General features: G+C 54.4%; 4 protein-coding genes across 4 annotated transcripts; 2 read left to right on the top strand and 2 right to left on the bottom strand.

Moving 5' to 3' along the window:
• Positions 1 to 528: 528 nt before the first annotated feature.
• On the bottom strand, positions 529 to 2,542 carry BLRO-1 (Bilirubin oxidase; the record flags this gene model as incomplete). Its single annotated transcript, XM_036635469.1, has 2 exons — positions 529 to 2,344; positions 2,400 to 2,542. The coding sequence occupies 2 exons, from the start codon at positions 2,540 to 2,542 to the stop codon at positions 529 to 531; spliced, it is 1,959 nt and encodes a 652-aa protein (XP_036499807.1).
• Positions 2,543 to 6,251: 3,709 nt separating this feature from the next.
• CGCS363_v003621 (uncharacterized protein) lies at positions 6,252 to 8,072 on the top strand (the record flags this gene model as incomplete). Its single annotated transcript, XM_036635470.1, has 4 exons — positions 6,252 to 6,370; positions 6,435 to 6,935; positions 6,991 to 7,207; positions 7,263 to 8,072. The coding sequence occupies 4 exons, from the start codon at positions 6,252 to 6,254 to the stop codon at positions 8,070 to 8,072; spliced, it is 1,647 nt and encodes a 548-aa protein (XP_036499806.1).
• A 1,120-nt stretch (positions 8,073 to 9,192) lies between these two features.
• Positions 9,193 to 10,293, bottom strand: CGCS363_v003622 (uncharacterized protein; the record flags this gene model as incomplete). The annotated part of the gene is made up of 2 exons (XM_036635471.1): positions 9,193 to 9,594; positions 9,649 to 10,293. The coding sequence occupies 2 exons, from the start codon at positions 10,291 to 10,293 to the stop codon at positions 9,193 to 9,195; spliced, it is 1,047 nt and encodes a 348-aa protein (XP_036499805.1).
• Positions 10,294 to 11,738: 1,445 nt separating this feature from the next.
• CGCS363_v003623 (uncharacterized protein) lies at positions 11,739 to 12,125 on the top strand (the record flags this gene model as incomplete). Its single annotated transcript, XM_036635472.1, has 1 exon — positions 11,739 to 12,125. One exon carries the CDS (start codon positions 11,739 to 11,741, stop codon positions 12,123 to 12,125), a length of 387 nt encoding a protein of 128 aa, XP_036499804.1.
• Between the last annotated feature and the right edge of the window lie 623 nt (positions 12,126 to 12,748).

Genomic DNA, 12,748 nt, shown 5'->3' on the forward strand with positions numbered 1-12,748 from the left:
AGCGTATTGCTCTGTTTTGACATGTTTGGCATGGAAGACAGAGGCACCAGAGCATGTTTGCTCGATTCTGAGGCACCTCAGATATCCCAGCAATGCACGCACACACATACAATTGGCGCGTCGGCACCCAAAATTCCAAAGTTTGCGTTCGGCAGGGACAGATAGACCTGTCGAGGACAGCTTAACATCACACGGCAACAATTACGAAATAGCGGCTCATTGCCGCCAGTCTAGGAGAACGCTCGTGATGTGTGGCTTTAGGCGCAGGGCATCCGCACACAGTTTAGCCATCAGAATTACGTATGGGAAGTCAAGTTGTAGGTGAACATGGTTCAATTAAGAGACAATATGTAACATTAAAAAAAAGTGAGGCCATGCCATATATCCACCGCCTCCATAAGGAAATAGTCTTAAAATGGGGAGTATCTCGCAAGTCTATGATCTATAAAGAATGAAGAAATCGTGAAGATCGTCAAAGAAAAAGGAAAGAGTGAAGATAAAAGGTTATGTTCATCGTCATCGACCATCTCAAGCCTGAGGGGCAGCAGTGCGCTTGGGCATCGGCATGTTGGCGTTGCGAAAGCGAAGACCGCGCTTGTTCTTGCTCGTAGTGGTGGTTGTCTTCTTGCCGCTGTCCTTGGTACTATCCTTGCCACTGTCCTTCGTGCTGTCCTTTCCACCCTTGTCATCATCCGCCTTGCTTGTGGTGGTGGCCTTGGCAGTGATGGTGGAGGTAGGAGAGGAAGAGACGGGAGTGGTTGTGACCGCAGCGGGCGTGGAGCTGGCAGCCGCGATAATGGAGGTGGACAGGGTTTTGGTGGCCCAGTAGGCATCGAGGCGGCTCTCGACCTCGTCGACGTTGTTGTAGGGCTGGTAGTTGGCCATGAACTGCATGCGGGACTTGATAGAGTCGTAGTTGTAGGCGTTGGAGGTCTCCGGCTTGGCGCGCCACTCCTTCTCCATGGGGTCGACGAAGTATTCCTCAGTGTATCCAAGATCCTCGAGGACAGTGACGTTGAAGGCAGCCATCATTTCGTGGTCCTCGTGGATCAGGTTGTGGCAGTGGAACATGTACACACCGGGCCAGGGGGCGTAGTGGGCTTCGACGGTAACAGTCTCACCGGGCCCGAGCCAGACGACATCCTTCAGGCCCTGGAACTCATATGGCATCACAGCGCCGCGGCCGTTGACACGCTTGATAACGCGGAAGTCGACAAGATGGATGTGGATGGGGTGAGACCAACCGCCAGAGCTATTCTCAAGCTCCCAGACCTCGATAGTGCCACGCTTGGGGCGGGCGAGAACGCGGTTGTTGACATCGGCAAAGGTGACACCGTTGATGCGCCAGTCGCTGCCGGTACGCTCGAAGCGGAAGTGCTGGTCAACTCCGGTCTTGTCCTTGGGGAAGGGGACGTTGCGGAGGGAAGAGGGAACATCTGACTTGTCGTCGACAGACTCATCGCTGACCACGAAACGCATGACCTTATCGGTGTGGAGGAAATCCTGATCGGCAGCAAAGCCGCGAGTGTTGCGGAGAGTGACGTTCTCGCCCTTGAACTTGGAGAAATCGATGACGATCTCGTAGCGCTCAGCCATGGCGATGTACAGCTCCTGGACCTTTTGAGGGCCGGTCAGAAGACCAGCGTCGGAAGCGATCACCTGGAAATCGGCGCGCTCTCCCTTGCTGTTCTCAAGGTAAAGCAGGAAGGTGCGGGAAATGGCGGCATCGAGAAGGCGGAAGCGATACTTGCGGGGCTCAACCTTCAGGTAGGGCCAAGGCTGTCCGTTGACATGGATGACATCGCCGTAAAGACTGGTAGTCTCGCTGGCGGGAGAGAACAGGGAGCCGTCAGGGTTATATTGCTTGGCAGACAGGATCAAAGGAATATCGTAGATGCCGTATCCGCTGGGAAGAGCAAGACCATCCTCAGCAGGGTCGTGGAGAATGTAAGCGCCGGCTTGACCATAGTAGGCATTCTCTGCAGTGTGGTCGATGGCATGGTCGTGATACCAGAGGGTTCGTGCAGCCTGGTTGTTGGGGTAGTAGTAGTCCTTGTACTCCCCAGGCTTGGTGACATCCTCAGCCCATCCATCCCAAGGGGTGCGCGAGTATGAACCGTGAAGATGAACAGAGTTGGCCATGCTCGGGTGATGGTTGGTGAAGCGGACCACTGCCTCCTCGCCACGTTCCATCATGAAGGTGGGACCGGGAGAGACACCATCGTATCCAAAGAGAGTGGCATTGCCCAAGTTGGGGTACACCTTCTGGCTAAGCTGCTTGATCTCGATCTCGTAGTATCTCATCTTCTTGCCCGTGACAGGGTTGATGACCGGCTTGTCGGAGCTGCTTGGTGTTAAGAACGATCCTGAAGATCAGAGTAAGATATTGGTAGACTTACAACTTCTCCTGCTTCTGGGGAGGGATTGGAAGAGGGAACTCATAGAGCCAGGTGTACTCGGGGCTGAGCCAGTCCTTGGCAAAAGTATCGGAGGCAAGGGTGAGAAGGATTGCCAGAGACTGGCGAACCGAAAGGTAAACCATGATGAATAGAATGTAAAAGGGCAAAAGCCAAGAGCTGCTATGTTAGTGACAAGTGCTGGCCAAGACGGGTGGCGACGCCTTGAATGTGTCAAGAGAGGAGTGGATGATTGTCGGTGAGAGTGATGAGGAAAGTTTCCGGATGAGGCGGGAAATGACCAGGGTATTTAATTGCTTTCTCGATGGGTATCGACGCTCGAGAAGAATCATACTCGGCCCGCTCGTGCTTGGCAACGGGATGTTTCGATCGAGTCGTCGTCGACAAGGGCACGCCGCGCGGCGGAAGGAAAGCCATCATGGCGGCCATTCGTGATAGAGAAGCATCGACCCATCTCGAGCAGTCGATATTCGCACGGAAGTCCCGAGCTAGCCCCTTGAGGAAGACGAGTGTTAGTCTGGGCCGCCCTCGCCAGCTCCAGCAGTGTATGGCGGGATGAGGAGGCTTGCGGCGCGCCGGGCTGGCGCCTAGTCCTCCAACCTGAAATGCGACGCTGAATGGCGGTGGAGTCGACGTTGGATCGTTGTGAAAGAACAAGAGTCCAACGGTCATCGTTGAAACAGTCAAAGACAACCTGGAAAACGCGACGGTTGCAAGTCCTCAGCTGGAGGCACGATTGTGGGGCATGGGCTTCGACCACCCGGGACTCTGGTTCAGCAGCCTCATGCCGACCCAACGGGATGGATGGTCGGGTAACTCGCCTCCACTTGCAGGCGAGTAGCTGTTGGAAGAGGTCCAGCCACTTCTCATGGACGAGTCTCTTGCGAATAGAGGTCCAGCCCACGGTTGCACATGCCCATTGAATGCACCTGCTGTACGTTAATGCAAGTTCGGTTGTAGAAGCAATGGGAACGCGGTACGCAAGCGCACTAGTAGCAGATAGTGCAAAATCCGGAGTATCAACCTGACAGACGAGGTTTGCCTGCCGAGCAAGTGGTCCTTCGCCGATGTTGGAGTTAACATACGAGCCGACCGAGACTCGGGCGCTAAGCAACAACGGGTATAAGACCGACGTAGCGTGGCATCTCTTTGAGGATGCTGATTTTCCTTGTTGTCCAGGCCGTTGTGGCGATCTCAGCCTCCGACTCTGGACAATGCCAGTCCCCAATAGCGTGAGCCTAAATTGTTGAAACAGGCCGCTAAGAAAAGCGCAAGTGATGACCTCCATAAGGTTATTCTGGGATATCACAGGGTAGGTCGGTAGGCTTGAGCGTCAACACCGGTAGCCGCAGATTGCATGGGTGTCGGTGCACATGGAATAATCGATAGAAGGCAGAGCTGATCTGCAAGAGCTCCATGGTACTGGGACGGCAGATGCGAGGAGCGTTGCCTCGGTGAGCGGGGGCGAATGACAGGCTCCGATTCAACAGTCGCACAACCAGGGGTCCTGAGCCCCGAACCAATGGTCTCGATCTCGACAAGAGCTTCATCGTATCTTCCGCATAAGACCTCGACAAGGCGGGGTTAGCATCGCAAAGCGGACATCCCGGTCGATCTGGTGCCTGGTCCAGGTGACTTGGGAAGTGATGGCCAAGATTAGGTCCTGACGAGACTCGGCCGGTTTCCAACGAACCCGAGTGGTGGTCCTCCGCGTCGGCTGGTGCAGCCACAACGCAGTTCGGGCCATCCTCATGTCAATGATGACAGGCTGACTCTGGCCTGGACGTCTCCCACGCTGACAATCCTGGCAGCTGGGCGCGAAGGTTCGGTGAGAGCTGGACGACAGGCCAGCACGACGCGGGTGGCAGTCAGCTAGCTTGTCCCCTCGAGTCGGATGCCAAGCTGACGAGACTATCGTGCGCCTCTTCGATGTAGCTGCATCTTGCTGCATATCGTGTTCCCGTCCATGATGCGATGATTCGACGATATCTCGTACTAGAGGAGGCTCTGCGGGCTGCAGCAGAACGATGGGTTTCGGATGAAAAAGGACAATGGAAGTTGGGACAATTCATCTCGTCTGAAGTTTCCAGTCGAGCAGTCTGATCTCAGGGGTAAAATCGAAGCCGTGGAGGCAGTGTTCAAGAAGTCGCCGGAATTGGAAAAGGGAGATGAAGAGAGGACCATGCGATGACGCCGGAAATGGAATGGGAGAGAGAGAGGAATGCGTGAGGTGGAGGGGGGAAAGACGGGACGAGGAAGGAGGGGGGGCAAGTCGTGACGAGCTGCCTGCCTGGGGGCTGCCTGAGGTGCGAGGTGCCTGGCCCTACGGATAGGGACTGGAAGGTGCCTGGGCTGGTTGGGTCCTTCCCCAAGTTTGTTCGTCCCTGCCGCCCCCGGGATGCTGACGCCAAGCCGCTAGTTCCCGCTAACGCCTCAGCTCAGACAGCGGGCCTCGCTTATGAAGCTTAAAATGTAGTTCGGATGATTGGCTCTTTTCCCCTCTTAGCTAAGCCCCCAGGTTCAGGGTTCACCACACCCTCCTTTTTTGGCTTGGGAGGACGCCGCTAACCACCACAATCCTCCGACGACTTCAACCAACTTCGACCGCGCCAGACCGTGTCCCTCGGCGCTTTGTGTCTGCAAACCCCAGTCCAGAGCCTGGCTTATCAACCTTGAACTGTTTAACCTTGAATCCTCGTCGACTCATCCCGGCCTTTGTCGTGCCCACTTCTCCGCGTCCCGGCCTGTCGGATCTCAACAATGCGGCCACGCGATCTCTTCCTTGGCCTGAGTGGCCGTCCCACAAGCCGATGTGTCTCTAAGCCCCCAACGCTCCTCGTTTCACCCCAAACGTTGTGGATACGAGAACCGTTCATTCGGATTGTCTTCAAGAGATATTGAAGCGTTGACACTCTTTGTCTCGCCTGCCACGAGGTGTCTCGCTCTCCAACGGTACGCAGCAGACGTTCCGCCAAACCACGAGGATATTCAGGGGCATCTTTGACAGAGAAAGAGCCTCTGTTTGCCACAAACAAATGCGATCTTCATGTGGCGATGATCAGTGTACTCGAGGCGCAACGCTGTCGACGAGATGGGTCAGCTCTAGCGAACCCTCATCTCCCCAGCCCGTGATCGATACCTTACCAGCTCTTCAGCTGTCCAGCCCTCCTTCTATGCAAGGCAAGTGGTCCAGATCCTTCATCTCCGCACATGATGGTGTGGCTATTGTGGAGATCTGCATAGGACTACTAACCTGAACTTGTGTTCCTAGTGGTTCGCGCATTGACTGTGAATAGTCTGGCCGTCGTCAGTCCCGCGCGCGGCATCACCGCCTGCTGAGAATCCCGGGCTGCAGTGCAGACTGCATATCAGCTCATGCAAACACACAAACACACCCGTATGCAAATGTGCATGAGCACAATCACTAGACTCGGCATCCGATATCGTGGTCCTCTTCTCGGTCTTGGACCAACCAGCAGAAGCTTAGTGGCCGATGATCCCCACTTGCCGCCATCTGGGGTATGAAGGTTCTCTTCAAAGGAGTCATGACTTGGGCCCAATTCTTTCTTCATGGCAGCCACATTCTTGGCCCTTTGTGCGTTTAGGTTCGCCCAGCGGCAGGGTCTAGACGGTTGGGCTCTCGAGCATTGTGCCATTGTGCGAACGAGAGCCACGCGTGGCAATCACACGCTCTGGCAGTCATCTCGAGGCAATTCATAAGACTCGAGTTTGATCGCGAAATTAAACACGACATTTCTTATCCACCCAACTCATCCACTACACCATCTTCTCTACACAACCACTTGACTTCATTCTTGGATCTTCGGCTTCATCATGTTTTCAAAGTCTCTATTCTACACAGCGCTTGGCGCGACCCTGTCCTTCACAGGGGTTCAGGCCCAGCTGGGCACTACGGCAGATGTCCCCCTTGACATCGACGGAGCCTTCGAGGGGTGAGTGCATCCCAAACTGCCTGAAATTGTGACTCGAATTTCAATGCTAACCAACATCATTCAGCGCATCTGTTACTGGCACAGCCTTCAACTCTGGCGGCTCCATCACATGTAATGGCCAAACAGTGACCGTTCCCAAGAACCTTCAGGTCACATTCCCAGCTGCATTCATCCCCTTCCCCAAGTTTGTAGCCAATGCGGGCAGCTACAAAGGATACGAGTGCTCTATCGTCGGCAACATAGTCGGTGGCAAGAATGCAGTAGCTGCACAAGTAGAAATTTCCCCCTTTGCCACGACAACATCCAGTGGCTACATCACTGAGACGAAGTTCAACGGCGACATCACCGTCAATGTCGGAGGCACTTCAGTCACAATCCGCATCAACGATCCCAATGCCGTCTACTCGGCCGGAAACGCGGGCCTGGGCATCGATCCCTTCTTCACCGCGGATGACGTGAACCCCAGCGTCAGCTCCTTCTCTGGCTTCCCCATGTGCGTTCCGCGCAGCGCAAGCGACCCCCTGTGCCCCATGAGCAACCGTCCCGGTCTCAAGCAAGGATCCATGTGAGTCTTGTCATCCTCTCTTCGCCTTGTCATCCCTCGCTAATGCCATCAATAGCCCAGCAGCGGACGCCAACGTCATGGCTCCCTTGATTGCCGGCGACTTCATCACCTTCTCTGGCTACCAGACTGGTGGCAAGATTGTGGTGTTTGAGTTGGTAGCCTTCAACATCCAAATCACCACGACTGGCACTCCAACATATGTTCGCATGGAAGATGCAAACATTGGTGTTTGGACAGCTGACACTATCAACCAAGAGATCGCCCAGACCAAGGTTAGCAATTCCAATACACTTCGTAGCACAAGGCTTCAACTAACTCATTACCCAGTTCGTCGGATACACCTCTGACTCCGCAACAACCGTCAACCCCATCAAGATCCAAGCCATCGACTACGACCGCTGCACTGGCCAGCCCGTCTACCGCGACATCGCAACTGTCAACGTCCCCAACACCGAGCCTCGCAACAAGTTCGAATACCGCACCACGTCCGGCCAGAAGGTCCTCTACGCCCGCGAGTACTACATCACCGCCGCCAACTTCAACAACAACGCCACCACAAACGGCATCCCCGCCGGCTCCTACGTCACCCCCGTCACCGAGTGGATTCAGCCCGAGGACTCGACCCCCGGGAGGGTCCCGACCGGGCACGACTTCAGCAGCTATGGCTGGATGATCAACGGCCTTGGCCGCGACGCTGACGGCAACCTCTGGGGCCCCCTCGACCCCTTCCCCCAGTCTGGCGTCAGCGTCTACGACAACTCCCAGTGTCCCCCCGCTGCTGCTGCTCCCGCCACTCCGGCCACAACACCCGCTGCTACACCCAGCTCCACGAGCTCTGCCGCAGCAGCTGCGACCAGCAAGCCACCTGTCGACACGGTCACCATCGCGACTTCATCCAACTGGGCCTCCTCTGGCGGCGGCACTCTCACCGTTCAGTGCATCTCCAGCAACACCAACGACAACCTCGTCAACATGAAGATGTCCTACACCAACAAAGACGGCACTTCCATCCTGTCCATGACTGCCGCTAACACTGGCAAGGGTGTCTGGAACTTTAGCGGCAACAAGATCAAGCAACCGACCAAGGTCACCTGCACCAGCAATCTGGGTGGTTCTGCCTCGAGGACGAACTGGTAAAGATTTTGCTTCCATTTGGATGTGACAGCTGGTTTTATTTTCTTTCGCATATCTTCTCTTCTTTCTTTGTGTTTCAACTATTGTATACCTATAGACCATAGACCCTTATGAATGATGACTATTATGACATAACTTCTCTACACCGTCGCCATTGAACAACCGCATCCGTTGATTCATACTTTAGCTGTCCAATTTGCATCTTCATTTTCAGGTGGTTCTTCACCGCAAGAATCATACTACGTAGATCTACCAGCAGGTCTCCTTCCGTCATCTATTCACCGTAAGGTAAGTTATTAGCTATCGACGTGTCATTTCCACCTCACCACACTCAGACTTGAGCTGAAGCGCTACTCGCCCCAAGGTCAATCGTGACATCTGCTTTGTCAATCATCTGTCACGCCCATCCATGAAATGACTCTCGTCGTGGTCAGAAACGCCACCACCAACACCACCGCTAGCAACTTTTAAAGCATCGCCCGAAGCCCGAGCCACACCCGCCGTCGCGTCAAAACTTCCCATTTCCATTTGGACGCGACAACGTGGCTGGCTATAGCGTCGGAGCGCGCCGAAATTGCGCGGAGCAAAGATGCGGAACCGAAATCGTCAGGCCGCCGTCGCCGCACCCCAGGGGCAGTGCTTTATTATGGGCGTCTTCTTCGAGAAAGGGGTATCAACGTTAGTCCAGGGATCGGTATATGAATAGAGTCGTTACTCAGAACGAACTAAGTCATTCGGAGAAAAGGGCATACGAAGAAACAATGTTTTAAGCATACTCGGGGCACGTGTGATCTGTCAGCATGGCGTTGATGTGGAAATGAAAGATGGAGTGTATCACCAATTAAGCATAACCAGAATGAAGTGACTCGGCCCCGGTTATGGTATCTCCTTTGAGACTAGGAGGCCGAATTGATTCAGAATATTGTGAATTCGATTCGCTTTCTAAGAACAAGACCCAAAGACATGAAATGACGCATAAACATAGCTGTAAGAGTAGTAAAATCGCAAGTAAACAGATAACCCCCGTCTCCATCATCTCTCGCCCCTAGCCGCGGGTATCACCCAACCCATGAACATGAAAGTCCCAATATCGTAGTCTCACCAACCCATCCTCTCCCCCTATTCAAGGACCACCAGCACGACCGTTAAAGTCCCAGTACGCAGAGCCCAAGCTGCGGCAGAACTGGGCCCCGACAACGCAGTAGTAGCCGCCGCCGGCGTTGTTCGTGTTGGGCGAGCGGAGCACCATGGGGTCGCTCAGCGACCGGATGAAGCTGCACGTGTTGGTCGTGCCGGCGCGGACGGTGTAGGCGGTGTGCGCGGTGCGGTACCACTGGCAGACGGTGTTGCCGGGCTCGGTCTCGCAGCCCTGCGAGACGGCGGCGGACCAAGAGACGGAGACGGAGAAGCCGCCGGTAATCCACTCGCTGATGCTGCCGCCTGTCTCGACGCTCCAGCCGACGGAGACGGACTTGGAGGTCTCGGTGCCGGTGGAGCAGGTTGCTAGGCCGCACTCGTTGTTTTCCTGTGTCTTGTTAGTATGTGCTCATGAGGATTTGAGGGTGCGGGGATGGCATACGGTGATTTGGGAGTGGTAGTAGTTCTGGTGCGGGTTGCCGTCCCCAACCAGCTCAGTCCACTTCTGAGGGTAGCACCCTTGCCTCTTTCCGATTTCCCGCTTGTCGGAGTTGGTATCCGTCTCGCCCGAGGTGAGGAACGGAATCGGCGCAATATACCGCGCCTGCAAGTCCTGCTCCGGGTTCCGAATACGCAACGCCCTCGCCATCGTAGTCTCACCATCGGGGATACACTCATGGCGCCTGCTCAAGCTCTGGAACGCCATCCCAGCCGGCACCGCGATGTCGCACGAGACCACGGACTCGCCGTCGTCGAACAGCCGCCCGCAGACGATACCCCCGGAGATCTCCTTCTTCTCGTGGATCTTGTACATCGTGGACCCGACTGAGACGGTGCCGGCGCCGGTGCGGTCAACGGCGAACATGATCGGGAGCGCGGCGAAGGAGCCTGTGTCCAGGGTGTTAGAGCACGCCTCCGCGACAACGGTGCCGCCTGAGAAGACCTCGACGGAGGTTGCGGTGTCGCATTCTTGGTAGACTACTTGTACTTGCTGTAGCTGTGTCTCGTCGCGGCGGCTGAGGGCAGGAGCGGCGAGGGCGGAGGAGAGGAGGGACGCGGTGGTCAGGATTGCGGAGAAGCACTTCATCTTGATGGAGTGATTGCGGAAGAGATGAGTGCTGAGGAGATGAGAAGTGAGGGTAAGAGGGAGTAGTTGATATGAAGATAGTTGTGTTGATTGGGTTTGAGTAAAGGTGATGATGTTTGATGTGATGAGCTTGTGAGTGATGATGAGATTGATCTAATGGCAGATGGTGTTTATTTATGTCCTTAAGTCTCGATATGTCTGAACAGAGGTCAGAAGCATCAATGCAGTTATTCGCAAGTTCTCTGGGCAACTCGCCCAGCTACTGAGGCCGTGTAACTACGCCTCCTTCCACCTCGAACATTTCGGGCACAGTTTCGACGAGTCCACAAGGCGAAACATCTCACGATGCATGGTTTGATCAAGATTGAGTCGAATTTTAGGTGTATCTCATCCGACATGTCCACCTGATTGAGGCTAAAGCTGAGTTCGTTCTTGTTGGATCCCCTAAGCTTGTGGATAACGACGTGAGGTGCCGCATAAGCCCTGGCACGCAGGATCAGATTCTCGTGTCAGTATTTGGGAGCCACGGCTTGGCATTTCGTGATATTCCAGGGTTTGATCGATGATTCTTCAAGTTCTGATGCTCCGATACTGCTTGTTAGCGGTTGGTGCCGCGATGAGATGCCTCAACTCTGCCTTCCCACGATAGCCGAGGTCGAGTTCGCCCTCCGTCAGCCCCCAAGCTGCTATAATGCGGCGGGAGCTACTATTTTCAGGTCTTCCTCGATGGGGCCTGGGGGAACCATGCCTTTTGCATTTGAGGCTTAGATATGGCTCTGATTACCCCAGAATTTCTGTAGCAATGGCGCCAGCTGCTGGCTTCAGTCTTCCCCAGGCATGTGCTAACCCCTGTCTCTAACCTCCAACAGTCACATAGTCACCACGTTGGTTCGAAAGGTCCCCCTGCCCTCAAATCCTGGGGCTGAGGCTTGGCTCTTGTTGGAACCCGAATGTCTACAGCTAAAACGTTGGTTCACAGCTTCCAACAACGCCTACGTGGCTGGGCACAACCCCTGTATCTCGTTGGCCCCCAGATTTTCTGAAGGCGCAGTCACCAACAGATTTCGGTTATGGCTACACCGAGGCCAGTTCCAAACCGAATTTCAGCCAATCAGATGATACCAAGACTTTGCAATTTTTTACCGTGCCAATCAATTAGCCAAGTACGCGCCGTTCACGATGCAAATTCATGGGGTCAGGGTGTTGTTGTTCTGGGGTGGCAGTGACAAGCAACAACTCACCTCGCCAAATTGAGAGAGCTGCAAAATAATAGCTGTTGGCAATTGAGGCACGTATAAAAAGAAGTCGACTGCCTTCTTAATTCCGGCAGACCCGCAATCCTTTCTCAAGTTCCAAACGTTTTTCAAATTCATTCACTCCCGCCATCGCGTTGTCGACCGCTCAACTCCACTCTATCCCTTCACCGCCTGCGAAACACCATCGCCATGTCCGTAACCACCACAGCGACAGCGCCCTCATCCTGTCCGACAAACGAGATCCCCGAGGGCTTGCCAATCCCGAACAATGTCACATACGCCGTCATCCCGGGACACAACGCCTCAGACCCGTGGATGGTCAACTGCTGCTCTCCCAACCCAGTCCATCTCGTGAACGACTGTTGGGAGTGGTGCGAGGTTCCCGAAGCAACCAAGAAGAACAGGGACGACGCACAAATTGTCTCCGTCTTCGGCAGTTGCTTGCGCGCCGAGGGACGAAACTCGACCGAGTCGAACGGGGTCCAAGTCCGCTCTGCATCCTCGTATCGTCCAGTCCCCTTTGCAGGACTGCTGTTAGCAGCGCTCGCGGCGTGCACATTGGGTCTTGTGGTTTGAGCTCCGTTGAGATGAATGCGGATGTCTGGAGGAGGGGATTAGGCGTGGAGGAGGGGGCTGCTTGACAGAAATGGTGTTGCGACAAGCGAGAGTTCTGTTTACATTGCACCCAGCACGGAGTTCCGGAGATCGCAAACGTGAGTTTCTTCAGTGCAAAAGACACAGCCTGTTGAATGTCAACACGCTCACACTCAATGCTTCAATAGGCTTATTCAAGGAACCGTCAACGCCAGTTTTGGGATACGCATCGTAGATGCATATCAGGGGCCGACCACCTGTCACGAGTGATAGTTCACAAGAAGGGCATTGGTACAGATTTACTATGCCTTTGCTTTTCAAAGAAGTCGCCGTCGTCATGACCCATTATGAAAACTTTCCGGACAATACGCGACAAATGAAAAGCTTCATTTCGGTTGTTTTATATTCTTGTTATCAGCAAGCTTGCTCCTGTACACTGAAGGCGCATAATCACATTTACACTGTCTTGCTTGATCATGCGGCTATCGATGCTGATCACCTATAGTTAACAGAAATGAGACATGGAATCAACTCGGGCTGATGGTGTCACAGGTACTCCTGGAAATAATATGCTCACGCTATCTCTTATTAAACACACGTTTTCG

The sequence above is a fragment of the Colletotrichum siamense genome, assembly GCF_013390195.1.
Source record: "Colletotrichum siamense strain Cg363 chromosome Unknown KSG_Cg363_contig02, whole genome shotgun sequence".
Taxonomy (NCBI): domain Eukaryota; kingdom Fungi; phylum Ascomycota; class Sordariomycetes; order Glomerellales; family Glomerellaceae; genus Colletotrichum; species Colletotrichum siamense.